The sequence below is a fragment of the Anarhichas minor genome, unplaced genomic scaffold (assembly GCF_050575085.1).
Source record: "Anarhichas minor isolate MPS153535 unplaced genomic scaffold, ASM5057508v1 ptg000017l, whole genome shotgun sequence".
In the NCBI taxonomy this organism is placed as follows: Eukaryota; Metazoa; Chordata; class Actinopteri; order Perciformes; family Anarhichadidae; genus Anarhichas; species Anarhichas minor.
Genome location: NW_027466463.1, coordinates 9,853,811 through 9,866,774, shown reverse-complemented (window position 1 = coordinate 9,866,774; position 12,964 = coordinate 9,853,811). Strand labels below are relative to the sequence as shown.

Sequence of the window (12,964 nt, the reverse complement as noted above, 5' to 3'; positions counted from 1 at the left end):
GGTTAACATGTTGGAGTGAATTGTATGTAGCCCCCCAACGCCAGACCTCCTCAGAGGCTCAGTCATTTCTGTGGGCGGGCCTGAATGTGTGTACCAAACTTGCAAACCATCCAATATTTGTTGAGAGTAAGTTGGACCGATGTGGTGGACCGACAGACAGACGGTGGTTTCTCAAAAAGCATTATGACCGGCATCACAAGATGACATTTCCCTACAATGAAAGCTCTCTCTGTTCTCCCTCCTTTATCTTCATCGCGTCTGAGTCAGGATTTGATTTATTGAAGGTCAGCAGTGTTTATTCGATATCTTTTTTTTTTGATAAAAGACCTTGCTGTATTTCATTGTATGCTTTTATGTAAGGAACAGGCCCCATATCACGACAATGTCAACTCTGATATCTGCAATTAAATTGAAAATATTCACTTAACATTTCTGCTTTCAACTCCTCTGCAACTGTTATAACTTGAGCTCATCAGGCAGCAGTGTCAGTATTTGCATAGATTACATTAAAATCATCCATCACCAGTAACGCAACTGGCTGTTTCCATCAATCTTCTGTGTCCGTCGCTCAATCGGCCAACAAAATGCAACAAACTTGAAATGTTGTAAGAGTTGTTCAAGACCGTCGTGTTGAGATTGGAATAGGAATGAGAGGTCGGGTGTAGTTAAACGGAAAGCTTGTGCAATGTTGGCTGTAACGCGCAGCTGAATGACGTCACCTCCGTCGTGGTTCGCTGGACTCAACGGGATGTTTGGAGAGAAGAATGGCGGGTTTGAATGCGATGTGGACGGTGAAAGGCAGGATTAGCGAAGGTGAACAGGTGGGAAGCTGATGAACTACCCAAAGAGATATTGTGGACATTTTATAGTTGTGCCTGAAACTCCCTCATCTGGGAATTTCATCATTTAGTCCGAGTGCTGTCTGCCATTGTGCAATCAAGGCCATTTCTCTTTTCACTCTCCTTGTTGTGCCATTAGTTTTGGACGACTTACAATACAGCCTGAACTATGGCTCTCGTTGGATCTCATTAGTTGCACACAGAATTTCCACAAGAGCCAGTTGAGGCTATGTGGTCACCAGCAGGAGGGTTTTAACAGACTTCCCCTACAGGGACATGTTGGAAATCTGATTACAGATGGGAGATGTTGGAGGTAATCGGGGGGGAAATGTTAAGAAAACATCATCTGGTTTTAGCCCACGCCGCCCTACCACCCAGTGACTGTTCCCCCACACCACAGGATCCCTAATAAATAGGACTACAACTCTGGACTTCACTTTTATTGTGCGTGTGTGTATGTGTGTGTGTGTGTGTGAGACCTCCTCCCATCATTTGGCACGTGGAACTTTTTGCTCTGCTGTTTTTACAAGCCGGGCATTAAGCTGTCTATCAAATGCCAGGGAAATACCCCAGGATCTTTTTCCCATACCACACACACACACACACACACACACAGATACACACACATCGATTCCCCAGAAACCACAGTCGCCGTAGCGGTAGCCGCTCCTCTGCCAAAGCTCTTAAACACGCTGAAACCAACTCTCGTCTCTTTAAGGCCTCTCTTGTACATGAGCCATCTCTTTTTACATCTCCGCCTCTCTCATCCGTCCTCCCTTCCACCCATCATTCATCTCTCTCTACATCTCTCCCTAAATATCCTTTCTGCTTAGATACAGGCCATGTTACAAGCCCAGCAACTGCTGACTAGACGGGCCGCGATGCAGCAGCCTCATCTGGCTTGTTGGGAGATATGCTTGTAAATGTAAAATACAGCTTGACACGGTGTGCCTTTCGCAGTCAAAAGAGACGGTGCAAAGGTTGTGTGTGCATTTTGAATGTGTGTGTTTTATTACAGGTAAGCCAATATATCAAGCTGTAATTATCTTTATTTAATATTAAATGTTGCAGGAAGCATAAAGGTTACAGCTGAATTACCGTCACAAATGTACATGTTTCGCTGAGGGCTGTGCTGCGTCCCAGATTAACTACTACAAAGCCATATTGGTCATGCTGTTGTAAAGACGTTTCATCTTTCTGTTAGGTGTCTCTGTCTCATGATGACCTGCAGTAAATAATCTTTCCGGAAAGAGGAACACGACACAAGACTGTGTTGTGCAAATTTAGCCTCGAATTGAAACTGGAGGCCGAAAAGGAAGAGATTGAGGGATCCAACAGACCAGTGAGCCAACCAGTCGTAAACCGGCATATTTATGATTTCACGAGGCATGACTATGTTTAAAATGTTGTGACACACGTACGTAGCGCAGGTGTTTGTGGGTCCTGGAGCAGACACTTGCCGGTGCCTTTGCGGCTTCTTTTGACGAGCTAACTGAAAGTGAGTATGTCGCATTTTATAAAGTCAGCTACCAACCTTATCGTTATCCACGATGTTTCCATCTATGGAGTCACATCCAAAATGATATATATATATATATATTTAGAATGAGCTGGAAAATGTTGCGGGGGAGAGGGAAGTCTGGGTCAGCCTGCTTGGCCTGCTGCCACCGTGACCCGACCCCGGATAAGCGGTAGAAAATGGATTGATGGAAATATATTTTTTCCCTGTTTGAGCAGTAGTTTGAGCAAATTTTGAAAAAGAAGTGACAGCCATTTTCATAGTCTCTTATTTGTCTGCATGTCAGTCTAGAAACATATTAAATCATATTTTCTTCTTACACCAACACATTGCATTTTTAATGGGGGGGGGGGGGGACATTTCTATAGAGTTAATTTGCTCAGCAGGAAAGTTGTCATTTTTATACATATCGTACATTGACATATATATTGTCCGTCAGTATTGGTCTTAGCCTTCAAAAAGTCTGTCAAACCCCCGGTATATCTATACATCTGTGTGCATGGGGGAGAGTATACCTGGGGAGAAAACACTACAGAGAACCTTTGACAAATAAAAGGTGGGAGACAAAGGGGGGAGAACTAAAAGGAAGAAAAGCATCACAGGGGCCATGATGGAGAGAAAAACATCAATACTGTGTGCATTTAGACAAAGTGACTGAGAAAGAGAGAGAGAAAGACGGAGCCATGGGAGAGAGCCATGAGAGAGAGAGAGAGAGAGAGAAAGAGAGAGAGAGAAGGAGGCTTGAGAAACAAGAGGGGAAGTCTAAATGAGATTATCTGAAAGAAGTCGAAGACAATGAGAGAAGCATTCAGAGAAACAGACAAAGGGAAGAGTGGAAGGCTTTCTACAAACTGCAGGAGAGAGAAAAAAAAAAAAACTCCAGCCTCGTCAGTGACGTGAATTCGGATCAAACAGATCTTCAGTTTTGCTTTCAGTGTGGACATAAAGACTTCTAGTCTCATTAATGTGTGAACATATAGTAATTAACGTCATCGTCTTTCCTGCATACAGTGTGGACATAAGGTATCCAAGGTGATGGGCTGAAAGACCATATCCTGAGACTTACTTGTAGAGAAGAAGAGAACAGGAAAAATATAACCCTGCAACTCAATGTGCATAAATCATGCAGCTGCTCCTGAGAGAGAAACAGAATTCAATGTTAAAGGACGAGGCTCCTTTTGCTCCTTATTCATATATCTATTGTAATGTGTTTACCTCTCAATACTTTCAGACTTCCCTACCCTGTTAATGTGCGTTTTATAGTTTTTGGACAACAATGGAAGCCTATTGGCACAATGAATTACAATGACAAATAACAATTTAGATGAACAGATATCACTTGTTCGTAGGATCAATTCTTGTGTTTGGTTTTGGTCTTTTCATGGGATTTGTTGACGATTATTAAAAAACACAGAATATCAGTAGCCCTGTCTTGTTGAGAACAGAAAGTGTTAGCTGGTTGACCAAGGACCTAGGAGTGCTAACGTTAGCATAGCGTAGCACAAACATGAACTGTACGTTAATAGTTAATAGCTCAGTTTAATTTAATGAAAGCTATACTTACGCAAAATCTCAAGTTACCGTACTTATTTGCCTCCGGGCCTGCTGTTTCCAGATCATGGTAACTACGCTTGGTAAAGTCATATAGCACCGGGTATGCAGCAACAGTCACATCACAATGACAAAAAACGCTCATGTTGTTGGTCCCTTTTACCGCTCTGAGTTGAATTTCTTCAGCTCAAGGCGTTCAGGAAGCCCCACGCTTGACTCATAGGAATCACAAAAAGCCGCTGTCTGTTGGCGCTCTAAGTCTTAGATGTTTTCTGACACGTTTTCCATCTGAACCACTCAAACCAAATTCAGGCCAATTCTGCATTCTGCATGACTCAGGTTGGGGTTGAGGTGCAACCTTTTTGACCTCTATGACTTGAAATTATTCTTCTGCAAAGATAAATGTTAATGTCATTCATCTGCAGAGTGTGTTATGGGTAACCGAATAGGCTGCAGAGGCTCACAGAGACGCCCCCCCCTGGAACTCAATACCGTGTTGTGTGGTCCTGCGTAATTAGTTAATCCCACTTACTGTCGAGAGCAGCGGTTGCGTGAAACGTTCCCGTTGTCCGTCACTTGACAGACAGGGTGGCATTTATAAGGAAATAGAGAGAAAAGACAAACGGAGAAACGTCTCCGACCATACGGTCACTTTTTATGTCAACGCACACGAAGCAGATCAATGATCCTTTTTCCATATTTGCCTCGTACAGACGACTTCTTATCAACAGAGACTGGACTTATCACACTGCACCGGCACCGCGCTGTGACAAGTAGCCACAGATGCTCCGAGGCCTTCAGATTCTTCCATCATTGTTGAAAAAGTTCCATCAATGACGGAAAATATTCGGTTAATGCAACCTCTGGTCGAGAGGTTGTTCAGAAAGAAGCACTGGAACTTAAATGTAAACCTTGTAAATTGAAACAAACATTTATAACGTATATCTATATGCTGTAGTCCTCTCCAAGACTTGTAAACAGAATAAAACTGTGTAACATCAGTAGAGTTTAGATCACCTGAACTCCTAAAAAGAGGTACGACATAAACCACACTAAAATAATTATGTTTGCCATGAGCCAGCCATCAGTTCAGCTAACATTCACATATTCAACCACCTAAAATTGGGTCTCTGAAGGGGTTCGCTATAAGTGTGTGTGTGTGTAGAGGGTTTTGGTGGGGTCATGTCAACAGAGAGTCAGTGATATAATTGCACCTCATTAGGAGTATAGATTGGCGCCTTCCACTCCCTTTCCATTTTCCTCGCTCCGGACGACCCCATAGGACGGCTGCCACTCAGAAGAAAGTCATTAACCAATCACAGCGTGGCGTTTGTCACTAAGGGAAAAATAATGATAATCGCAATCCTTAGGATCTCCCGGATAACTCATTTATTTCATTTAAAAGCCAAATTACAGTGCTCAGATGCGGCGGAGGCCACGGTGGCACTCAAAGCCGAGCTTCAGAGAGCGATGAGCGACGTGTCGTGTCTTCATTAACTGTGCGAGAGGGAACCAAAGACTCTGCACGCAATTAATGCAACATCACAGCGCTAACGTTTATCACTCGCCCCCATAGACACACACACACACACACACACACACACACACACACACACACACACACACACACACACGCATACTGAGTGACATAGACACAACAGCACACTGCTCATTACTCCTGTGCATGGCTGGTCTCCATGGTCTAAGAGATGTGATGGGGGCTGTGGGAGCTGCCTCCCAGTTGTCTGACACACACGCACCTAGCTTCACCTGCTATAGGGGATCAGGATGAGGGAAACCTCTGATTCACCGCCTTTTATCTCGGGCACATACAGACAGACACACACACTCTCTCTCTCTGTCTGTCTCTCACACAAACACACACACACATGTGGCAGAGTCATATCTTGATTAGGCAGCTTAGGTGGTCCCAGGGAAATACACTCATCCCTGGCTGTCTCCCTGCCTCCCCCCTCTCTGGCATGTTGTTATCTCCAGGGTCCAAATGTTTGGAGGTATCTTCACACACACCTGATGGCAAACAACCTCAGTTGTCTCCCCGGCCTGTCCTTCTTCTAAAAGGCTCCCGCAGCCTTGACCGGAGCCACAGCCTGTTTATAAAGGGTCGGCCCCAACACAGCTATTTAGCCCCACGAGGGCAAACGGCAGAAACAGAAAGGTAAAAAAAAGCTTTTACACTTAAATCCTTCTCTGGAAAATTGGATTCCTCACAAACTAAGAAACTTAATTTGCATTTTGTCAAAAATGACAATGTATCCTACTGACTCATTACCATGCTATTACAGAATATGAAATACATTTTCCTATTTTTTACTCTATCCTCACGGAAGCCTGTTTTTACTCACTGATGTTTTGTTAACTGGTGAGATTAGCCTAGCTTTAGCTTACTCATATGCTATGACTGTATGACCAGCACACCTGCGTGTGTAAAAGTGTAAGCAAGAGGTGGATCTGACATATAATTCATATAATTATAAGTCAAATTACCCTGCATTGTGTGCAAGTCGCCGTTATAGTGTTGCTCAAGTGCTCATTATGTCATTAAATAACACTGCGAACTAAATTATTCTATGCATTTTGATATTTTTTAATTGTGACCTGCTGCCTTTTGGGGAAGTATTTTGTTTTGCATTCGTTCAGTGTCATACGGAAGTGTTTGAAATAATCCTTATCTTTAGTTTACCAAAGTTGACGGTGCAAGTGCTTCAGTCCCCAGCAGGAGGATTGTGTTTGTCCTTGACACTTGTATTGTCGTATTAGTAAAGATTGTCAGTGTGAAATTGGAATAAGAGACAGTGTGCGGCCGCGTAAGGGGTGGGCGATATGACCTAAAATTCCTATCTCTGTATTTGTGGGGGGTTTTGAGGTGATGGTTTTATATTGCGGTATTACAAAATTAAAAAGGATAATCTTCTTAAAACATGATACTACAAATTTTCAGTCTATTGGCAATGTAAGGAAACATATCTTAAGATTAATATTAAAATCGGATGTGTTTATTGGCTCCAAATATGAATGAAAATGAGGTATAGACCTACATGTGTTTTTGGGAGGAGTCCAATAATGTAAAGTTAGTAGTAACAGTGTTGCTGTTGTTTTGAGTTGTGAGTGAAGTGTAGTGGTGAGCAACTTGTATCTCAGCAATAAAGAATATTTCGAAAAAAAATGTCCTCCACACATTTACAGTAGTTTTATTATTCAAAGTGTTTTCACTTCTTTTCACCACAGCCCAAATGCTAATATTACACCAAATAATTTACATATTTGAAGAAATCTTTTTATAAAAGAAATGTCCATCTCTGTGGGGGGAGAAGTGAGCTGACAAAAAAATGAAGACACGCATACTCATGATGAAATCAACATATACATGTCTTTTTTATTTAAAAACCTGTTACCTCAGAAAGTACAATGTATTTGGTTAAATAGGATGAGTGTATTTGTACATGAAATGCCTCATTGCAGCTAATAAGCTTTAAGCATTTAATTCTAGCCGTGATAAAATGACACTTGTGCCTCACAAATGACTGCAGAAGCTTTCTGAGCGGCGGGCCCAACAACCTACAAAGACAGCGCTTCATAAAACTGTGTGACACCTCTCTTCTTTCTCTGAGACTCGGCCTTCTTTACCTTCGTTTAAACTAGTCAGAGACGGCAGTTGAAATTTAGGCGCTCACATTGGGGTCATGATGAACATTATGATTCCATAGAAGAAAAACAAATACAGCCACAGAGGAGTTTCCCGTCAGTTAGACAGGTAATAAAACAAAGGTATAAATCAACTAATCTACGCAATGCAAAACACAGCTGACATTTGTGTTTATGAGTGTTTGGGAAGGGAAAAGTCTCTGCACGATCAAAGGTATGTCAACCTTCCTCACACCTTGACTTTAAAGATTAGTCAATAGAAACGTTGGCGTGACTTATGATGTCTCCCTCCCCTCCAGCAACAGGTCCTGCACAGGTACATTCAGATGAGTTAAGTCACGCTCTTTACCGGCATCCTGTCAGACTTCAGCACAAATGAGACCACAGTTCTCCATAACGATGGTCTTTTTTGGTCAGTTTTTACATGTGAAAATGAAGGAAATGGTGGAATATGATGAGCACTTAGTGTAGCACCACATTTTAACTGTGAATCTTCATCTCCCACGGACCTTTTCATATCTATAGAGACCTGCAGAGTTTGTCATAAAGCCCATGAGTTTTTGATATTCATGACTAAAAAGGCAAAAGGTTACAGTTTGTCTTATCTATTAAGACTTCAACACACTAAACTGTGTGGTTTGATAACAGTGGTATCTTTAATCTGCTTTAATAAAAGAAGTCAAAGTTTCTGTAGGTGGCGCTCTTACCTTTGTCTGTCTAGCCGTGGCTGCTGTCATTGCTCAAGATAACTACTTATTTCCTCTATAAGTGCGTGCCAGCCCAGGAGCCAACTCCTTTCAAAGTCCTCTTTTCAAAACCGAATACACCATACATGCGTCATGTCCGGTTGACAAGGTCCTGTCCTTGGTAATATGCAAATATTCCAACTATATTGTTCTTACAATGCAGTGGTTCAGTTCATTTTTTGGTCTTAGGTAAATGAAACCTGCCTAAACCGGTGAATATAAGCTGGAGTTGTTCCTGTTTTGCTGAAACAGGAACTATGTAGGTTGTTACCTGTTAAATGGATGTATTTACCACCAACCGTGCACATTATTTGCTATTTTTACTTTTCCCTTCAACACATCATCAAGAAATTACAGAACACAACACACAGGAATAACGCTATATGGGAGCTGGTGAACACGGGACACAGTGAATATCAGGCTGTACATAGTTACACATACAACTCTGTGTGACAGTAAGTTAACCGTGATGAGAAAATTCCAGCTGTTGACAAGCAGCGACGAGACGGAAGGATGATTGACTTGAGTACACACAAGCACACAAACCCATTTTGCACACATTGTCTCTTTCTGTCTCACACACACACACATTGATCTGCTTGAATGGGCTCTGTTCAGCACGCAAGGACTTTGCTATGTGCTTTTTATTATTCTTAATCCCCTATAGTTGACTCATGCTCCACTGCCTTGTGTGTGTGTGTGTGTGTGTGTGTGTGTGTGTGTGTGTGTGTGTGTGTGTGGTTGTGCATGTGACGAAACGCTAACAGAGTTCACTCTTCTTGTATTCACAAGAACTGATGATGTGGTGTGATCGGTGACTGTAGCCAAAACTATTGCAGACGAGTTTCAAAATGAGATGGAGGAGGAGCTGTTCAATTTGTCAACCGACTGGCTGTTGAAAGCCTGAGCTATAAATACAGGAATGCGCGCAGACACACAGGCCCGTAGCAGGTTAAAATATTCAGACGCTCAAACACACACACACACACACACACAGCCTTGGAGCAAAATAAGTAAAGGCATCATCAAAAGAATTCACGCTACTTTTTCACATTTCGCTGGTGAATCACGCGCGCAAACAATGGTGTGAAAAGACGCGAGGACAGGGACAGGTATCATGCAGTCTGGGCCGACAGTGCCAAAGGGCTCAGTAATTGAAAACAGGACAGAATGATCTGAGAGAATGACAGCCCTGAAAGATTATGTGAGCTCAAACATTAACACAATTAAGTATGTGAGCACTGGAGTATGTCGCAGCATTAGCCACCGTCTTAATAGTCCCCCAGCAAAAAAGACAGGAATGTGTGTGTGTGCGTGTGTGTGAGAGAGAGTGCATGCATGACAACCCCTATCACCATGGTGCCATGTAGAAAGACCAGAAGCAATGCTTTTAAAGCACCAAATGTTGCACCAAATGTTGCAAAACAAAGAAATATTTTTGTTTGTTTGTTTTGTAATCAGTTTGATTACAAAACCAGAAATCCAAGCAGACTTCTCTAGAACCCTGTGAGGGGGGGGGACAGTGATAACAAATGGTGTTATTTTTTATAGCAGTGATCCGGTTGTTAAAGACAGACGCTTTATCAGACAGTGAGCAAATGATTCAATTGTCTCCTGGTGATTCCACGCCTTGGCAACAGCCGCCGGGTCGGCGTGGCGGCGGCCCAGTTCTGATTTATCTAGCGGGCTACACTCAGGTGCTGTTTTGTTAACAGGATTGCAGCCATTTATAACTGTGTTTCATTACTGTACTAAGAGCCGATAAGATGATCACTCACGCACACAAACACAAACATTCGCACACACAGAGGCGCTAATTCAATCCGCTGACAGGGAAACACGGCAAACAACATCCATTATGGCCTTACAGCTAATTGGTAATGGGGAAGGGAGGGAGGGAGGGAGGGGGTGGAGGGGTAGGAAGGGAGGCGAAGGTGGAGGGCTGGGTAAAGGGGACAGGAGGAAGCCTGCGTTTGGTGGGCGATTTCTACAATAAAGGGAGAAAAATGTGTCTTCTATTGTTCACCACCGGTTTGCAACTATTCATCACATCTATGGCTGCTCACCTTAATTCAGGACGAGGCCTTTGCAGACACAAGACACATCTCCTCTTCCTTCTTTTTTGGAAGAAAGCAGTTGCCAGGAGGTGAAGTAAACAATGAAAATACCTGCCAATAAACCAAACGCATCCATGTGACCAGCAGCCAACTGTAAGCCCCCAAAAAGATGGCATCTCAGCCCCAGGTGGCATCAAACTACTGTTGACATTTAATAATTCCCTCTCTCCCACTAACCCTCACCCCCTCCCTGTTCGATCACCTGACTCACCCCTACAATTAGAGATAAATATCCTCCTATAGGCCACGCAGGAGAAGCAGGGAGAGAGAGACAAGGTGGTGATGAATTACCGTCATTCATGCTAAGACAAGATCTTTTAGGATTCCTGGCTTAGGCTCTGTTTATTTACTTCCTCCATCACACCGCATCAGCAACAGAGTGATGGTGGATGAATGGCTGGAAAGGCAGGCAGACTATCAGACAGATGGAGTTGCGGGGAAAAATACATAATGCCAGTGGAGGTGTTTTGAGAGGAGGAAAAGAGAGGAAAAAAATTACAATACAGAGAGAGAGGGGAGGAAAAGGAAAGGAAAGCGCAGCGGGGAAGGATTTGAATGCCCGGGGAAGAGAGATGGATAAACAGATAGAGGCGAGTAGAGACAGAAGAGGCAGGGAGAGATGGAGGAGCAGATTTAGAGGGCAGGAGATAAGAGGAGAGATAAAAGCATGGAGGAACAGAAGGAGGGAGGGATTGGGCTGCTGCAGCATACAATGTTTACATGCACCAATACGTTGCTGAACATGTCTGCTTACTTATGTCATTAGCTGGAGCTGCTGAGTACACACACATACGGCGGATGATGGCAGGTACCAAGACACGCACACACACACACACACACACACACACACACATACACAGAAACCAAGAGCAAAAGACTGAGATGACATGTTGGTAAAACAAAAGTATGTGCCTCAGCAACTTGATACACCGTTCTCATGTTGGCCATGGGCCATGGGCCATTAGGGTGCTTTCACAAGCCAACATTTAGTCCTTTTTAATCCAACTGTGGTGCGTTTAGTTTGGGCAGTTGTGAAACAACCAAGCAAACCCAAGAGCGGTTTGATTGCAGTGGGGACATATTGCGACCCAATTTGCAGGAAGTGAACCAAAGCGCAGGGCATTATTGGCTGCTTGCGTGCCCATCTTTTGAGATGGACACAGGCAAACAACAGGTGACTTGGACTTCTGCAGATCGAACATCGTGCTCGACATCTGAGCCAAAGAGAAAGTACAGAATATGCTAAATAAAGTCCACAAAAATAGTGACGTTCATAATCGAGATAAACTGGGATATAAGGGATTTGTGCTCACCAGTGGAATGAATATGAAACGTATACACATTGTACATATAACATGCAAAACTGGTGGTGGGCTGCTGTAAAACCTCTCTCTCATCTCCGGCAGTTTCCAGGCTGGTGTAAGTTCTCATAAACATGGTCAGCAGCTGAGCAGCGTCTCACTGTGTCCAGTGTGTCGTAGTCAGCAGACATGGATCTGATATCCAGAGCCATGTAGAAGTCACTGTTGAGGCTGGGAGGCCCAGGGACTGAACCAGCACATCTTCTCTTCCTCTTCCTCTTCTTCTTTACTTTGAGGATTAGTACAGCCACCGTTATTGCAACTACAAATCCGATGCAAACACTGGCTATGAGCATTATAGAGAACGAAAACATGCTTTTAGCTTTGGGTGTCTGGTAATTGTTGAAGATTTGGTCCTTGGAGTTATCGGCATCTGTCTGAGTCGATACGGCGTCATTCTTTGATCCACCGCCACAGATCTCGGACACAGTGTTTACGGGTCTTCTCTGGACTGTGAGATTGACAGCAGACGAGGGGAGGTCTTTGTAGCCAATCATGGCGCAGACATAACTGCCCGTATCCTCATCGCTGATTGGGTCCAAAGACAGGAAGGTGGTCGTTGCTCTGCTGCCATTTAATTGCAGTCCGTTCTTGTACCAGATGTAGCCTGGGTTGGAGCTCAGATTTGCAGCGCAGGTGGGGACACAAGTCAGCGTTATCGCCTGACCTTCTATCACTGTCCGATCTGCAACAGGCCCATTCTGTCCCCCAACAAGCTTCTCCAGGATTCTCACAGGAGAGGCTAAAATGTAGAGCCTCACACCAGGGTCTCCTTTACACGTCACGCCATGACCTGTAACATTTCTAAATTTGTATACGAAATAGTAACGGGAAGCATCACTCTCCTTTAAGTCTGTCAGTTTCATCGTGCAGTCGTTGTTTTCACGCTCAAGGTAGTGCATTCGAAACAAATACCCTGGCATCTGTTTCAAGGGCTTATGTTCCAGGGTAGGTCGCACTTTTTTGGACCATCCTGATGTCAAGATGACCTGACTGATATTGGGATAGGAGCAGGGAAACTCTACAGTTGAGCCCTTTAAGCCACAGGTTTCCTTGCGTTTGTAGGTCACGCACGTGGGTGATGATATTTGAACTGTAAAAAAAAAAAAAAACACAAATACGAACATGTTATGTTGCTCGATTAACAGTCTCGGTTGCCCAAAGC

The 12,964-nt window shown here is 43.6% G+C and overlaps 1 protein-coding gene across 4 annotated transcripts in view; it reads right to left on the bottom strand.

Annotated features, from left to right (window-relative positions):
* Nucleotides 1–7,275: 7,275 nt before the first annotated feature.
* Nucleotides 7,276–12,964, bottom strand: part of LOC142951689 (uncharacterized) — a 13,570-nt gene continuing 7,881 nt past the window's right edge. For all 4 annotated transcript variants that reach the window (XM_076093404.1, XM_076093406.1, XM_076093403.1 and 1 more), the window contains one exon: nt 7,276–12,892. In XM_076093404.1, coding sequence (XP_075949519.1) covers nt 11,832–12,892 — 1,061 coding nt within the window. In that variant the 3' untranslated portion in view covers nt 7,276–11,831. The remainder of the gene's footprint in view (nt 12,893–12,964) is intronic.